Genomic DNA, 18,229 nt, shown 5'->3' with positions numbered 1-18,229 from the left:
AGTTATTTTTCATTAAATTGCAATTACATTTATGTAGTAAAGTCACTCTATGTAAATACATTTTAAGCTACGTTTTACAATTTTTTTAAATTATTTTATTAGACAATTTGTCAAAATAACTGATATTGAGAAATGCTAAATTGACACACAAAGTTGAACATTATAGATTTAAAAAACGATTGTTTGCCAAAGTGCTTTACAAGTGAAGTGTTGTTGCTAACTATGATGCGAGTAGATGATGCTAACAAGAATATCATTGTCATATCAAGTCAAATGAAATAAGTTATTATGTTGCTGTAGTAAGAAAATAATCTTTATTTATTTATTTATTTATTTCATTTCTTTGCCTCATTATCTACATATATACATATATTCAATCAGAGAGTACAAAAAGAAGGACTCAGACCGTATGCAGTTTCTTCTTTGTCCTGTGCAAACATGGCGAATAAAATTGATTCTGATTCTGATTCTGGTTGAGCACAGGCAGCGAAAAGTTTCAATAGAAGTCACGGCCACCACTGGCCACCACTGGGCGGCGCTACTTAAGTGGTGTAAAAGTATACTATACAATGTACAATAATTAAAAACACGTCAACTAAATTACCTCCAGCTTATTAAAGGAGAATATGATGGCGTTGATGTTAAGTAGTACTATTCACACTATGGTTTAACTGTGTTTGAAAAACGCAAGAAAAGTTTTTACCTTTACTAAAACGTGAGTGAACGGCACGCGCGCACACGCACGCGCGCACACGCCTCCTCCCGGTCCTCCGCGGTCTCCTGCTCAGAGCTGCTCAGACGTGAGGGAGGAATGGCGGCCCCTCGGAGCTTCTTCATCTCCCTCTCTGCTCTCGTTCTGCTTTTGTGCGTTCGTTGTGGATCTTCGACTTCAGGCAACAAACGAACAAACCAGGAGCGATGCGGTTTCAAGGTGAGCGGGCATTTTACCTTTCGCCTGTTGTTTTAACGGTGCGTAGCTTAACCTGGATCTAAAGGTTTGGCTCGTTGGTGATTTTTCTGTTCCTGTTCCCGCTGTTCACGTTATTTACTGTCTGAACCAGTTTCACCTTCCTTTTGCTGCAGTGTTTTTACGTCGTCAGTAACGTAACACTTACCTTTACCTGTCCGCGGAACCGCAGCGACGCAGACGCCGCTCCCGGTTTAAACAGAAACCAAAGTCCCAGTTCAGAAGTTCTGCTTCGAGGGTCAAAGTTCTGCCAGTGCGTAGACATCCACGAACACGATCAGTGCTGGTTCCGAGTGAGTTTAGTGTCTTGTTTAACTCTGCTTCTGTAACATGTACCACTGGATACAGTCCAGACAATCTGGACCCTTTAGAACTGATTCTTTCCGTTCATTGTCAACGCTGTACGTTATAAACATACAAATACCTGCGAAGGAAATATTGTCTTGAATATGTTCAATTTAGTGAATTGGTAAATTTACATAATCTGTTTTATATGAGTTTATAACAACGAGCGGTTCGTGGTTTTTAACCAAATGGTGAGATTGCATCATGATACATCCATTATGAAGTATTTCAAAGTGTGGCTACCTTTAATTCACTGTGAATCATTTGTTACTTCTAATCAGACCTCATCAGAGGTGACTTTTGCAGACCAGTAAATGTTAAAGCAGAAATGACTCGAGGAGGTAAATGGTGGAGCTTCCTCTCCTTTCCAGCTGGGTTTTTGTGGTTTAGGTGAATTGCAGGTAGTAAAGCTGGTTTCCTGCCTTTTGTGTGTGCTGTTAAAGCCATTTGATGTGGAATACACAAAGTGACCCACAGATTCCTCTGCTGTTCTGCTTTTGCACTTTACAGCAGCAATCTGGCACGGAATAACATTTGGCCTGTGTTTTTCCAGAAGCATGTGCTTGGAAATGTGATGATCAAGGAATCTGCAGAAATATAAATAAATAATACTCAATTTTAAAATATTTATTAATTGTTTTCTTCGTTCACATGTGCAGGATAACACCAGTTGTCTGCTTTGTCATTCAGCTATAAATGAAGTAGTTCACTGTTATAATTTGTGGAAATCGTTTACCGCTTAGATTTGCATGAAGGACTTTTTGACATGTTTTTGTATAACATAGCAAAAGATAATAAAAGCTAAAACTTATGGATGAAAGCTTTACATTTAGGTTTTACATTTATGTTTGTGTGAAAATCAGACTCATCTGATGTGTGTCTATGTCGATGAACACACTCTACAGGTTTTCCTGTGTTGATAGATGACTCCTACCTGCCTTTAAAGCTGTGTGTGTGTGTGTGTGTGTGTGTGTGTGTGTGTGTGTGTGTGTGTGTGTGTGTGTGTGTGTGTGTGTGTGTGTGTGTGTGTGTGTGTGTGTGTCCGGGTTCCTCCTTCTGGCTTTGAAGTGTTTTCTGCAGGAAGCTTCACACTGTTTACTCTGCTGAAACATTCCTTCCTGCAAGCCCACCCCCCAAACGCACACACACACACACACACACACACACACACACACACACACACACACACACACACACACACACACACACACACACACACACTCTCTCTCTCTCTCTCTCTCTCTCTCTCCCAGCTTCCCCTTTCTTTCAGAAAGCCTCACATCAAAGGCCGCTAGTTGAGGGTGTGAGGGCTTTTCTACAGGTGTGAGGTTGTGTGTGATCCATAAAAGCTCTGCCACTTTTACATGTCAGCATTATGTCTAGAACAGGCTCTAAATGGCTTTGGGTGTATTTAGACAGCTATTAGTTGACTCAGTATCCCATCAGCACAAGTATGTTGGTATCTTTTGGGTAGTTTTTTATTTCACACAATTTTTTGAGTTGAGTTGATGTAAGTTTTTTGGAGCAGCTGTAGCGTCTGCTCAGCCTTTGACATTTACAGCAGGAGTTTCTTCATTCCAGTGGAGGCAGACTGGATCATGCACGCTGGCTTGGCTCTTGTCTTGGTGGTTTGTTCATTGTCGCCTTTTGGCTACTGAGCGTTAAACTTGGCGTTGGATGTGGTCCTGCTATTGTCCCTCGTCACCACAGCTATTTGATGTTTCTTGAGCTTCAGCTTATTAGTGTAAACCTGCAATAATCTGCTGTTATAGCTGTTAAGTGTTAGCTATCAGTGCTAACACTTATCTAACAGAGTTTGTTTAGTGGTATACATTATATGTACTATTGGTCTTATGACTGATGCTGTGTCACATAGCTTCCTCACTTACCCAGATGTGACACAGCTTCTTCTAGATTGTGTGAACAGGGTTTGATTTTTAATTTAAAACTATTGAAAATTCTGTTAGGAGATAAAGGAGGGGTTTATTTAATCTGGGAGTAGAAAGCGAGGCTGCTGCAAAGCCAGAATGATAAATGGTTTAGAGTCTTTTAAGGCGTCTCTCAGGTCAAACACATCTGTGGAAGCCATCACATCTGTCCCAGCGGAGGAAGACAACCAGGAAACCATTGAACTTCACTCTCTGTCCTGCTCTGGCTTCTTCATCATTCTTCCTCTCTAGCCCTCCGTCATGTCACGTTCTTCATCATCCAGTAGGACTTCAGTTTGTTTTTTCAGTTTGTTTGTGTTTTTTGCATCAGACTCTCTCAGAGGGCATCACGGCTCGGCGGACGTTCGATACAAAACACGTGTGTTTCTGAATTAGGCCGAAGGTGATGCATTGAAGCTGGAACGTGTCCCTTAAATGGCCTAGTTGTTTTAGCGAACATGCCACACAGCAGATCTAGTTTTATGGCCAAACACATTAACAATCTTAAAACAAATGGAAGAATAAACATTTAAGTTCATCACACACTACAAATATCAGGCTGACGGAGTGTTTTGTTCTAGATTCCTTGTCTGCTCTCTGCAGCAGAGGTCGTTTTCATGAAGTTGGACCTTTCTGTTTGGGGGAAGTTGCCACTGGGCAACTTGGAGTCTTTTCAGCCATCGCGGGCAACTGCTGCGTGTTTTTCAAGGTTCACTTCACAAGGGCAGCGTCCTGTTGCTGCAGCAGTGTTTGACTTGGTTTGATTAAAGTGGGCTGTCAATCATGGTGAACAAGAAAAAAACTGTAAACACAAGCAAAGTTCAAAGGCTTGACAATGTTTGTTTCTAGAGTTTTAGTGTAGCAATAATGTTAATGGATGAAAACGATAAACAGGAACATGTTTTATGTCCATATGTTTCTTCCGATGCTTGATGAATTTTTGAGTGTGTATCTGAAGCGTATTCTTGTCATGGAGCAACGATCCCAGGCTTCTTGCTAACAGACTAAACCCATCCTGGATGGGTTGCGCTCGTGTGTCCATAGGCAGCTTTAAACCCAGGTCACGTGGCTCCAGACTCGACCCTAAGACATGTGCAGTTGTCGCCTGCTGGAAGTCAGTGTTTCCTTTGAGCAGTTCATCCTCTGTCCTCTGGCCCTAACGAGAGAGAGTCATTTAAAAGGCAAACCGTCACAGCGGGAGAGGAGCAGCTCCTCCTGGGTGAGAAAGAGGGAGTTGTGATGAAGAACGGGGGGGGGGGGGGTCATTGAGGAGCAGTCATGCAGGAAGAGGAAGCTGCAGGTTTTGTTCCTGTGGTGGGAAATCTTTGGTTGGCTGCTCTTGAACACACACACAAACCACACACACACACACACACACACACACACACACACACACACACACACACTTGGCATTAGTGTTGAACTACATTCTCACCTCTGTAGGACTAAAAATCAGTTCTGGCTCTGTTTGATGTTGAGTTGTTTCCATTTACTGAGCACAGAGACGTTTTTCTGTATCTGGAAGTTAGACTTTTAGGAGTCGATGCATCTTGTGTGAAATGAAATAACCTCATCTACAGTTTTTAGCTTTATGAATGACCACATTTAACATGGCTTAGATACAACAGGGAAATGAACAAACAAACCGCAAGACACATATTATAATATTTGTGACCTGTGCTTGAGAGTAGACGGTTCAGAAACAATGTCAGACGTCTGTCCAGGCTCCATTCATCCTGAAAGATCCTCAGCCTCCTTCAAGTTGGATGGGAACGTTCTGGCCTGTAGCTGAGAGTGTGATGCTACAGTACGAACAAATTAACGAGTGGGAAACCTCTAAGAAAAGCAGTGGAACATTGGACCGTGCAGTCAGCTGGCTGAGAACATCCCTGAACACATTTAAACCTGCCTCAGCAGAGGTTTCGGGAGCCTCTTCCCGGGCTGTTTGTACCTCGGCTCACAGCAGTGTGCTGATGAGAGGTCAGCTGTGAGTGTGTCCCATGTTCTCTGCTCCACATCTGGAACTGATCTGATCACCCCAAACAAAATGAGGCAGAGGAGAATTTGGTACATGAACCTTGAAAGCTGTAATTGATGTAGTTCCTGTTTAATCAGATTCCTCCCTCTCTTCTTCCCTTCTTCCGTCCCCTTTCTTTCCTGCAGGCCTGGTGATTAGTCCTCCCATCATCCCTAATTCCCACTTCAGAATCCTCTGTTTTTAAGCATGCCCTTCTTTCTACCCCCTCTTCTTGAATCTTTCCCTGCCTTCCTATTTTCTTTCCCCCTGTGATTAATTACTGGTGATATTCAGCTAACTGAGTCTGCAATTAGCTGTCTTATTACTGCTTGTGTGTGTGTGGATTTGGGGATTCCCAAGGGAAATTCTGCGCTGGAGGTTCTGTGTGTATAGGTTTGTCCCTCTCTTCTTTTCTTTGTTGTCGTTTTTAAAAAGTGAACCACAGCGATGAATTTAACCTGCAGCTCTTGTTGTGTGTCAGATGTCCAACAGCTGCCTCTCTGTTCTTTTTTAATAGTATCTAGTAATGAACTCCTCTTCTGTTTTCTTTTCATTCTTTCTGCTTCTTTTCTTTTTTTGTTGTTTATTGGTGTGTGTGTGTGTGTGCGTGCGTGCGTGCGTGCGTGCGTGTGCGTCCGATTATTACTAGTGAGAAACACCTGGAAGGAAGCAAAGCCTCTTTTTGTGTCTGTCTGTATATTGTTGTTAAAAGCGTGTTGTAACGTATGAACAGGGCTGTTTACTGGCGAGTGCCTTTACAACCTGCTACAAAGCTAAGTATGATATGATGTGGCCACTGTTAGTTACTTTAAAATTGGTTACATGTGTATTAAATAAAAAATAAAATGATTGTATGTCAGACAAATCACATTTGTAACCAAGGTGAGAAGCCATTCGATGTGCCAGCATTTTGGTCCCGACAGGAGGTCATGGTGCTGCTCTCAGCTGATTAAAAGGAACACATAATATGTTGAAGAGAAGTTGGAACTCATATGAAGTTGACCTGTGGTTGTAGGATTGTCTGAAAATGTGTAGGAAAACCTTCCTGACAAACATCTGCTGGAAGAAACTGGAGCCCTGAGGCCGCGTTTAGACAGAAAAAACACTGCATTACAAATTGAGTTCCCCTAATTAGGCCTCTTTGTTGATCCAGTGGATGCAGACAAGGCTCCAGGAGAAAACGCTGCCCTGCAGGAAAGCTGTAACACGGGTCAACCTATGCTGCAACACAATGTAGTGTCATCTGGTAAACTGCTGCTCAGACCAAATGCACGTTCCTGCTAGATTTACAGAGTTACAACAAAAGATAAAACTGGTATTAACCTGTTATTATATTATTATATGGTATTAACCTATAACGTTTTCTATAATCAAGGCGACTTTGGCGTCTAACGTAACTTAGAGTTATGGCCCTGCAGAGTTCACACAACCACTTTTTTCTGTACTTACATACTTGCTCTGTGCTCATCGATGTAGATGATGCGTTTGACTTGTTCAAACGGAGCCTTTCTTTGAGCAGTGGGCACCACGACCAGCGTTCGGGGGGGAAGGGGAGAGCAGTCAATCAGGAAGTCTGCATTTTGTGTTCTCGGTGGAAAAACTTTTAATTAACCTCCTGTTTCAGGCTTCCTGGGGGGCATTTGTCCACACAACAGCATGAAAAGCCCTAAAGGTCAAAGGTCAGCAGTGCAGACAAGCTGAAGGCTAAACAGTCGCTGAATAGAATATTATAGATTAGGTTAAAGCGTGCATTTCTGTGTTTTTAATAAGAATTTGAGAAAAATGTTTAATAATTTAGAGCTGATGTTCATGGTCTGTATTAGTTGCTTTGAGGACTCAGGAATGGATTATGCTAATGAAGGTCTTCACAGATGTATGTAATGACAAACATGTGTGTGTGGATGGGTCGTTGAGATACAGTGGCTGCTAATAAGCAAGGCACACCTTGGTGTAACGCTCACACACAGTAGGGGGTCTGTCTGATTGGTTTCAGGTGTGTGTGACCACAGTCTGACACCTCTGTAACAAGCCTGTAGGCGTAGAGCAGGGCGACATGAAGACCAGGTCAAAGCTGTAAAACAGGCTGAGGCTGAAAGAGCCTCATGAGAATGTGCGTCTTTGTGCAGGAGCAGACGAAGCTTGTTGTTCCCACCTCTGACGGTGCTCATCGTGTGTTGCTGCATCTGATGCTGTCAGATACATCTGTGAATGCAAAGGCATGTGATTCTGCATCCTTTTGTCCAGCAAGGTGATGTGTAGTGTCGCTCGTTCATGCGTTTGTGTAGACTGCTCCTTTACACAAACACGTTTTACTACGTGGATGTGCATCAAAGTTAAGATCTGGAAGTGATTCTTCCAGAATAAAATCAAAGCTGAGATAAATCTTATTACTTGAGTATGAATGTAAACAACGAATCTGCAATTTGATGTGCTGCTCTGTTTATTTGTGTGCACAGATGCATTAATCAGGGAAAATAAATGGGCAGTTTGTGCCTACAGATGTGTTTCGCTCTGGCCTGACAGTGTGTTTGTTTTTCACAGCGCCCATAAAGACTCACGTTGTGTCAGACATGGTTTCTGTTTAGGAGGAGCCCATGTTTGTATGTTTTCATCTAAGTCAAATCAAACGCTGTTATTGCGTTGGTCTACTGGGGTTGTAAACCCACAGCTCATCTAGATGTTTTCCTGGATGTGTTCCCATAAATATGTTTCTGGCTCTGATACAGAAGTGAGGCCTCCTCATTATTTATGTGACACAGGGATGGTTGGTCCTCACCTCAAAAGGCTGTCGTTTGTTCTATTTGACATAAGGCTGAGGAGTTGGTACAGAGTTGGTACAAAATACCTTTTATACCAGTTTTGGTTTTGAATATGACACAATTGTTGCTTAGGGAAATTTAGTTGTATTGGTCTTTTCTATGTTTCTTTGCCTGAACCAACATAGCAATTAGTTTAAGAAAATACTGTAATCACATAGAACCACAGCAAGAACACACAGTCTGCACTCATGGGATTTTAGTGTCTGGATCTCAGCTAGGAGGAGAATAGGAGCCATTCTAATGACTATTGACTATTCTATTGGACGGTTTCCTTATAATGTTGGTGTTTGTCTCTCTTGCTTTCTCAGGTGCAGTCTGGTGCTGATGGAGTTCGCAGGTTGGCTGTCAACTTCAGAGCTGACAGTAAGTTTTTGTCTTTAAACCTGAATAAAGGAAAATCCCATATTTACAGGATGTTCAGGAAAGGTACAGGATTCTAAATGGGTCCAGGTTCAGAAAGAGGCAGCACTTCTCTAGGAAATCTGTTAATTATGTGTAAAACACATAAAAGTGTAACTTTAGTGAAAATGTGCAAATATGTTCAACCACCATCCTCCTCTTCCCCTACATCGTCCTCCTCGTCTTCCTCCTTCTCATCTTTTGTTCTTTTGTCTACAAAAGTCAAGTTCCTGAGCCGTAGCCGATCGCTGCCTCCTGCCTTTGTCCGTGACCATGAGCGAGAAGCACTTTCACATCCTGTGTGTGTGTGTGTGTGTGTGTGTGTGTGTGTGTGTGTGTGTGTGTGTGTGTGTGTGTGTGTGTGTGTGTGTGTGTGTGTGTGTGTGTGTGTGTGTGTTTCACCTTACTTTTAACAATCTGCAGTTCAGTCTTTTAAAGGAAATTATTTCATAAAAGTATAATATAATATGTAATATTATTAACAATATTAACGTTTTCCCTTGTTTTCCAGAAGAATTGATTAACAAACAAAAACAGAATCACGTTTAAATTATAAAATTCAATGTTATTTATGCTTAAAGCTAAGGTAAACAAATATAAAAACAGCAAGTTTCAAATTTACCACCTAAATCTTAGCAAAAAGTTAATCCGTTTCAAATGCGACATATTATCATAACTATTGAGCAGAGATTTCCCACAGAGCAATTTTCAGCTGCTTGCACCTATTCTGGAGAAAAACGTCATTGTCATAAAATCAGAACTTAATACAGATTATGTCTCCAAGATGTGGAGGTCAAGGGTCAAAAGGTCAGTGAAATTATGATGCATCCTTTGCTCAGAAAAAAAATCGAATGAGAGGTTTTGAAACCAAATCAAAGAACTGAGGTGTTTTAGCATTACAATCAGAATCAAGTCATTGTGTGTGTGTGTGTGTGTGTGTGTGTGTGTGTGTGTGTGTGTGTGTGTGTGTGTGTGTGTGTGTGTGTGTGTGTGTGTGTGTGTGTGTGTGTGTGTGCGTGTGCGTGTGCGTGTGTGTGTGTGTGCGCGCGTGTGTGCGTGCGTGCGTGCGTGTGTGACAGACAGAGAGAGAAAGACACACCTCAGTGCTTCCGTTCCTGAGATTCACTCGCTGACTCTTTGCTGTGATGTAATAGGGAGATGACCTTTGACCCTCGGACATGTGTGTTAGAGCTCCTCAAATTTAAAACCACCTCTTCCTACAGCTCTTTATGACGTGACAAATGCTTTTCCCCAGTGTCTGATGCCATTTTCACATGGCGTTACCTTGGATTACTTATTTACAACACAAAGGAGAATGTTCTTCTTTTCCATCCATTTTCCAAGCCGCTGAATCCCATATGCTGGGGTCACGGGGGTGCTGGAGCCTAAACCCAGCTGGCTACGGGCAAGAGGCAGGGTACACCCTGGACGGGTCGCCAGTCCATCGCAGGGCAACACATAGACAGACAACCATTCACACACACACTCACACCTACGACCAATAAAGAGAGTCCAATCAACCTAATGCACGTCTTTGGACTGTGGGAGGAAGCCGGAGAACCCGGAGAGAACCCACGCAAACACGGGGAGAACGTGCAAACTCCACACAGAAAGGCCTCCGGGACCTTCTTGCTGTGAGGCAACAGTGCTACCCACCGCACCACCGCCCGGTTCCTTTTTTCATGTAGTGAAACTTCTTCAACCTCCTCTTTCGTCCTCAACTCATTTTTGAGTAAAGAAGACCTGAAAAGGAGGGATGAAGCAGAAGGAGCTGCAGTCGTCCCCTCCTTCTTACATCCCATAAAGGAGCTTTATGATGCATGAGGAGGAGGAAGAGGAGCGACCAGCCGTGACCTTCTGCTTTAGCCCTGAACATGACCCCGCTTTGAGGAGGAGGCAGTGACTCATACCCCGTTCTCCCATAACCTCCTCTCCTCTCCCGTCCTCAGCCCTGTCCGTCAATAGCAGGAAAGAGGAGCAGTCAGTCGTGTCTGAGCTCACGCCCCTCTCCTTTTCTACCGCCTAAAGTCCATCTTTTCTCCTCGAGTCCCTCACGGTTCATGGCTAGCTGCTCCTCCTCCTCCCTCCTCCTAAAACAAGGGAGACATTGGTGGCAGCAGGAGGTGGGGGCAGCACCGTGATTTGAATGAGTGAAGGTATAATCCATATACATGTGGGTCACCGGTCTTTGCTGATGTGGCTCTGACAGATGTGGAGTCTAAAGAAATCCTCTACTCCACATTTCTGTCACTTGGAGTTAAGTTATGTATGCGTGTGTGGGAATATTTCTGATCCAGTACCACAAAGTGTAATGTAATAATTGTCATGCCTGTGTCTCCTCTTGCAGACTGTTCGTTAAATTACCCTTTGGGGAAGCATGTGATCCACGAGGTCGTCAACATTTCCTTCAGCCATCTGGCCTGTGAGGATCAGGCTGCCGTGGTCGTCCACTGGTCTGCAAGTCCACTAGGTACCGGTCTGTTTGTGTGACTGTTCATGGGCACCTTCAGAGAGAGAGAGAGAGCGAGAGAGAGAGTGAGCGCGATAAAGAGCGAGAGAGAGAGAGGAGGAAGAGAAAAGTGAAACCTTCAAAGTGCTCAAATCCATAAGATTAGCCAGCAGAGTGTGAGTGAGTCCCTTTGATCAGGCCCAGAGAGAGAGAGGATCACATCTCACACAACAATACCACGGTTTTACCACGAAGGAATGTGTGCTCAGTGTAAGGTGAACCTGTCTCTATCGCAGTGACAATACTGACTCTTGTTTTCTCACAAGGTCTGAGATGTAAAGTTGAACTCTTGCCAGAATGCTAAAAAAATGTATAGCAGTGAATACGCAGCAGACAAAGGAAGGACAGCGTATCATCACACAGTGTTTTACATGTAGTGAGCCACAGTCGCGTCAGACTTGATGTCATGTCAGCGCTACGTGACGATAAATGTCGTTAAGGTGGTAAAATAATGAATATCACATAAACATCAAGTACAGCAGAGGCTGGTGGCATCTGAAACAACCAGCTCATTTTTCAATACCTCTCCAATCAGAAATACAAACATGGAGGTTTTAGGCTCTATGACAGAAATAAAGAAGAACAAAGAACCAAAGCAAACTTGTCACACGGCAGAAAAACCTGTTTTACTGTTGCCCTCTCTCTTTGTCTCTCTTCACTTCTCACAGAGCTAATAGCAAAAACATGTCCTGTGGATGTAAAGGTGTAATTACAGGACAGATGTGTTTTCAAAGAGTGGAGGGAAGGAGGAGGGGACGAGAGAAAGGTGTGGCTGCCAAGAAGGGAACAAGCGGAGCTTAAAAAGGAAATGGATATGTCTGATATGAGTTTATGAATGGGAATAAAAACAAAACCAAACACAAACACAAAGCAGACGGGAATAAAAGCAGAGGCAAAGGGCTGAGTAGAGGCAGGTGGAGGTAAGAAAGGAGCGATGGCTGCAGACGAGGCTGAACTCTGTGTGTCTGCAGGCATCGAGCACATTAAAGGCTTCAGGGTTTATCTGGAGGACAAGAATCCTGAAGGGAAGCAGTGCCAACATCTGATCCTCAAAGAGCCGCGGCAGCTCAACTTCTCCCACAAGAACACGGTAGGAGCCGCATGAGTGACAGCTCCGTGTGCCCAATCACATGGAAGCAGGAAGTCAGCTGTTTGTGTGCCACACGTCTGCGTCATGATCAGCAATATTCACATGCTCTTACACAGTTAGTTGGTACGAGTGACAGTAAACAGTAGCTTTACATCAGCCAACGTTAACCTTCTTTATCATTGTTCTGCCCGTATAGAAGCTGAGCAGTCAGCCGTTCAGTGGTTTGACCTTTGACACCGACTACATGATTCGTGTTGTACCTTTCCCGACGCTGATGAACGAGAGCTTCTTCCCTCCATCCTTCCTCAGAACCAACTGTGAGTCCAGTATGAGGCTCTGCCCCACTAGGGGAACAACACCAGCAGGTGGCAGTAGAGGCTTGTGTTTGTCAACGTATAGAGGGAAAGGGGAAAACCCAAGAATGAAACTAGCCCAACAGATGTGCATCAATTCACCGTCTGCTTGATGTGTCACGGCCCTGAGGAGCTAATAGAGCCTTACTGAGCTGAATGAGAACGTATGTGATATGTTGGAAGCACAATATACAAAGCCCAGTGGTCTCAATGCTTAAAGCTGTGCTTTACATAAAAATGATCAACTTCTCTAAACTGCTGCGACCACGGGCATCGTCTCACGTCTGAGGTCTGTCTTTAATCAGCAGTTGATAAAACCTAGTTCACACAGATAAAACCCCACAGCGAAGACGAGAAAATAACTATCATGTTAGACTGTCGTCCTTTAATATGTCTGATCATTTGAGACATGGCTCTTTGTGTTGGTCTTTCAGCGTGTGAAGTCCTGCTGGGATCAGACAACCTGGTTTGCAAACCATGTAAGTTCCTCAGTGTCGTCGTCATAAGCAGAGCCGCATGCAAACAGACCTCGTCCAGATGCTGATTACACACAAACATTCACGCTTGGATTTTAGGTCTGCCCCTGTTTTGTTGAAACAATAGAATCACACTGTAGAGACAGTGTGAAAAGGACAGAGTTGACCTACTAATTACAGTAATCGTCACATTTATGAAGGGATTAGTGCATTTTATATCATCATATGTATCTATCTAGAGGTGTAGAATGTTAGTTCTGTGCTTTCTGTGCAGTCTGGAAGCCAAAGACCTTCACCGTGTCTCAGCTGGGGTCCAACCTCCACGTGGCCTTCGACCAGGCTCCGGCCTCATTCGCCTTCCACTTCTACTACCTGTACTACAAGCTGCGTCAGGACGGACCCTTCAGACTGCAGCGCTGCAAACCAGTAAGACTGATGTTTGCACATTTGTTCAATATCAATCACATAATTGCTTTTGTAAATCTATACCAACGAAATCATAATGGGACCAGCTCACGCACACACCTGTAGTTAGTTTACATTCAGGTTTTTTTATTGAGTCTATCAAATTCTTAATCAGCCTTTTGTTTACAGGACACAAACCAGCCCAGAACTACATGTATCCTCCAGGATGTCAGTCCAGGGACCTACACTATCGAGGTAAATACTGGGCATCATTTACCAGAGCAGAAATGTTAATTACATTTTATGTTTATACATTTAATATTTCATTCTCTCTCCTTTTTGCTTCTGTGCCAGTTGAGAGATGACGGCAACACGACCAGGAGACAGATTCAGTTTCATGTGAACCAGGGTGAGATTCACAGACATTAATTAAAGCACTGAATTTTAGCAGCAGGTGACCTTTAGCAGCGTATCTCATGCTGACGGTGTCTGTCTCCAGTTCACTCTCCGTGGGCGGGACCCATCCGTGCCATGGCCATCACGGTGCCGCTGGTCATCATGTCTGCCTTCGCCACCCTCTTCACTGTCATGTGTCGCAATAAACAGCAAGGTGAGGTCTCTAAAACTGTCTGTTCTTCACAATTTGAAGTGAAACAAACTTGTTGAGTGTTCTTATCTCTGAGGACGATTTTATGACCCAGGCTGAGTAATGAGAGAATTTGTGGATGAACACACTTCCTGTTGAATCTTCTGCACATTAGTGTTTGAAAACTGCATGTAGGATCGCACTAAACCTTCCCGTTTCCTCTCCGTTTGCTCTCTCTCCTGTCAGAAAACATTTACAGCCAGCTGGACGAGGAGAGCAGTGACTCGTCCAATCACGGTGCAGCCTTGAACACGGAGCGGCCGTGGCCCCGGCCCAAAGTCTTCATTTGTTACTCTAACAGAGACTGCCCCAAACACATCAGTGTGATACAGAGCTTTGCCTACTTCCTTCAGGACTTCTGCAACTGTGAGGTGAGAAGCACCAACAGCCTCAAAACGCCTCAATGGTAACCAGATAAAATGTGCATATACTGTATATGTACTGTATCTAACCCTGTTGGCTCATGTTAAGGTCGTGCTGGACCTGTGGGAACACCTGGAAATGTGCAAAGAGGGTCAGATGTCATGGCTCAGCCGGCAGCTAGATGAAGCCAACTTCATCATCACCGTCTGTTCCAAAGGCCTACGGTAGGCTGGTTGCCTCATAATGCTGTGCCATTACATCCAGGCTGGTTGCCTCATAATGCTGTTCCATTACATCCAGGCTGCTTGCCTCATAATGCTGTTCCATTACATCCAGGCTGCTTGCCTGCTAATGCTGTTCCTCCAGCTGCCAGTAGATGGTGATGTAATGATAAATATCCCTGAAGTTCTATATCACGTACTAAAACCTGCAGATGATAGGTGATTTTGTATGTAAACACTATTGATTATAGCCATTTTTTCATCTCAAATTGATGCTCGACCAAGTAAAGAAACCAAGTCACAACCTTTAATTGTTGTCGCTCTAACAATCTCTGTTCTCTTTCTGCAGCTACTACGTGGAGAAGAAAAGCCGAAGGGGGAAGGCGCCCGTCAGCCGCCGCAGCAGCGGCCGCGGCAGCTCTCAGATCAGTGGATCCAGTGGAGACCTGTTTGTTGTGAGCGTGGCCATGATCGCTGAGAAGCTGCGCGTGGCAAAGCAGAGCAATAACAGCGAAGCTCAGGAGTTGAGCCGCTACATGACGGTTTACTTCGACTATTCCACTGAAAATGACATCCCCACCATGCTGAGCCTGGCTCCCAGGTAAATGTAGCATGAAACCCTGAACTGTAGAGATGTAACAACAAAGAGCATCACAGTAAAAACATGAGATGTCACATTGATTTCTGTGGTGCGGGTCCAGGTTCAAGCTGATGGACCAGCTGCCTCAGCTCTTCAGTCGGCTCCACTCCAGCCTGGCCGACCGGGAGCAGCAGCCTCTCAATGTCTCCAGGAGGAACTACTTCAGAAGTAAGTCCGGACGCTCGCTCTACGTCTCCATCTGCAACATGCACCAGCACATCAGCCAGAACCCGGACTGGTTTGAGAAGGAGCTGGGTCCTGCAGGAGCCTCCTCTTCCTCCTCCTGCTCCTCGGAGCACCCCGCTCTCCAACCCGCCCCGTCTGCGAGCTCTCCTCAGAAGCCTCCCCGCTCCTCCTCCTCCTCCTCGCAGCCTGAGCAGAGGTGTGCCTCCAGTTTGGGGATAAATAAGGTGCTGGTGAGGACCCCATCGCTTCAGAGCAGGGATGAAGACGTGAGGAGAAACACGGTGCTGCTGAGCTCCGGCTCCAGCCACAGTCCCTGTCCCAGTCCCAGTGCCGGCCCACCTCACTGTTCTCTGTCAATGCTGGGACCTAATTCAAGGTGAAGGAAGGTGTAAAACAACATCGTTTATGCATAAAAGTTACATTTCTCTTGTATTGTTTAAGCCTTTTAGTATTTATTTGTGTCTTGACCCCAGTGTTAAAACCTGGGTTCCTGTCTATTTTAGACATCATTCTGACAGTTGCTGCTTTTCCGCTTCTTCAGGTCCATATCTGGAATATCTGGACTATTACCAGAGGAGTCCTCCTCCTCCTCCTCCTCCTCCTCCTCCTCCTCCTCCTCTGCCTCTGCTCCCTCCATACTCCAGGATGAGGCGTTCTCCTCAGTCCCCCTGCAGGCAGAGGAAGCCCGTCCAGCTCTTCCAGAGGCTCCGCCTCCCCGTGACTCCGGCATCTATGATTCATCCGTCCCTTCCTCAGAGCTCTCCATTCCCCTGATGGAGGGACTCTCTCATGACCAGGCTGACTCGTCCTCCCTGGCCGACAGTGAATCATCTTCTTCTGGGCTGGGTGAGTCTGGCTGTTTGGCTCAGATAGAACATTTTACTAACACATTTAGAGAATAATGTCTTTATTTGTGTGTATAATTATGTGTCTTGTGACAAATTCTCCGTATTTTCTTGTGGAAACTGTTAAATTGAATGAAACCCAACAGGTCAGTCACACGTTGCTGTGTCTCTTTCAGGGGACGAGGAGCCGCCTGCTGTCACATCCCTCCTACGCAGCACCGCCACCGTTTGCAAAGCTGAGCTCCACCACCACCAGCTGCAGCAGAGCGACGGACCCGCTGCCGTGGCCTCGTTGTAGCGGAGCTGAGCACAGGGATGTTCCCTGTGGTGTCCTTGGACCTGAGGCGCTGTTATTCACACAGAACTAGGGTGATGAGAGGACCCTGGAGTGGCTCACTTAGGGAAGCATGTACATTCTCAGATGCTGGTGGTGACTGTGGCAGCAGCAGAGCAGCTGTCGTTACTATGGTACCCACCGAGGTTGAACACTAGTTCTAGGTGTCAATCAGTGTGTTTTAAAACAATTAACCCTAGTAACAGTGGTACACACGAGGGGTAGGACACCATTCCAGTCACCATGGTAACCGCTCCACCCTGGTCATGCTGCCTGGAAAAACTCCAGGCGATGGCAAACTGCACCAGCTCAAACCAAAGACTGAATCTGATGGACCGATTAATAGGTTGATGCTCAGAACCACGGCATGAAACACAGAAAGGCGGAGTCAAGACAGTTCCAGAGGAGTTTTGCTGTTATTTACCATATTTAGGACTGAAGACACATTAATACTTTGGGGAAAGCCTCTTATTCATCAATGAATTCTGACCCTGTTTTATCTATTGCTCCTGTTTTTAAAGGGATGCTTTCATCTTAGTACTAATAGAAAAGCTACATTTTATCAGTATAAATCTTTTCTAAATATTTGATTCGATACAATGATTCGAAGCAAGTAGCATGAAAGCATCGGTAGTTGTACAGCAGCTGATGGCATTCAGTTAAATAGCATTTAAAATTGAGAAGGTGACGTGTTTACAAAATGAAAACTGTTTCAAAATACAGAATTGTACTTATTATTTAGCATGTTGTAATGCGCTGTAATCCTTTTCTAACAGCTTTGCAGTAGAATGTTTGCTTCTTGTGACATAAGTCTAAATTCATTTTCCATTAATGTGTCTTAGTAAATATTTTTGCATTGAGATTTCTTATTTAAATAATTTCCACGTTTTATAGATTTTGACTTTGGCTCATGGTCCCTTTGTTGTAGATCAAAGCTGGAGTTGCGTGTCCTTGTATTTCCTGCCTCAAACGTTGCAGCTGGAGGCAGATTCATAACTTCTGCTCCATTTGCAGGTTTGACTTTGTTGTGAGGGACGGGTCAGCATTTTACTTTATACTTTTATATGGTTAGACTGTTTTCTTGTCTTTTCTACATTGTCATTTTAGAAATGTACTGTTTTAAAGTACTTTAATGTAGGAAACAAACAAACCCATGTAATAAATCCCTTGTTTATGTTCGTAATCAGTCTCTAGTTGTCAATCATGACCTAAAACTAACGTGAGGCATAAAGTAATAAATGCATGTTGAACCGTACACACAAATGTGTTTGTGCAGGTAATGTCTCACGGCAAGTTTGACTTTCTGACACAAACAGAAAGTCCCTGATATAAAAACCACCCGACAGCTCTTCAGTGGCTGAGCTGTGAAGCGTTGGAGCCTAAAACAACAGGAGCGTCTAAAACTCACACAGTGGCTCAAAGGCACAGAGTCAGTCTGCCTTCAAAATAAAAGCACAGCAAGCACGTTCTCCTGGATGCATTAACCTCTGGAAACCAACACGCACCAAGTTTATTGCAGACACTCAGAGACTGTGTCATCTTTTGTTTTCCTGTTTACTTTTTTTATCACAAATCCTGAGTATCATCTGATGTTATTCAGAGCTTTGAGCTGGTTCCACTTGTCTTCATAGTCGTTTCTTATGTTTTATTGTGTCTTTGGCTCTTCTGCCTCCTTTTTATTTAGAT

At 44.2% G+C, this 18,229-nt stretch overlaps 1 protein-coding gene across 2 annotated transcripts; it reads left to right on the top strand.

Moving 5' to 3' along the window:
- Positions 1 to 748: 748 nt before the first annotated feature.
- il17rd (interleukin 17 receptor D) lies at positions 749 to 17,726 on the top strand. 2 transcript variants are annotated; one of them, XM_029151514.3, is made up of 16 exons: positions 751 to 931; positions 8,385 to 8,439; positions 10,823 to 10,945; positions 11,956 to 12,074; positions 12,271 to 12,391; positions 12,862 to 12,906; positions 13,178 to 13,329; positions 13,498 to 13,563; positions 13,663 to 13,717; positions 13,808 to 13,918; positions 14,141 to 14,325; positions 14,426 to 14,541; positions 14,888 to 15,139; positions 15,240 to 15,740; positions 15,906 to 16,210; positions 16,386 to 17,726. In XM_029151514.3, exons 1-16 carry the CDS (start codon positions 812 to 814, stop codon positions 16,505 to 16,507), a joined length of 2,448 nt encoding a protein of 815 aa, XP_029007347.1. In that variant the 5' UTR covers positions 751 to 811; the 3' UTR covers positions 16,508 to 17,726. The 2 variants fall into 2 exon arrangements, with proteins under 2 accessions (XP_055365155.1, XP_029007347.1); XM_055509180.1 differs by lacking the exon at positions 12,862 to 12,906 and having other exon boundaries at positions 749 to 931.
- The last annotated feature ends 503 nt before the right edge of the window (positions 17,727 to 18,229 follow it).

The sequence above is a fragment of the Betta splendens genome, chromosome 5 (assembly GCF_900634795.4).
Source record: "Betta splendens chromosome 5, fBetSpl5.4, whole genome shotgun sequence".
NCBI lineage: Eukaryota > Metazoa > Chordata > Actinopteri > Anabantiformes > Osphronemidae > Betta > Betta splendens.
This window is presented reverse-complemented; position numbering and strand designations above follow the sequence as displayed.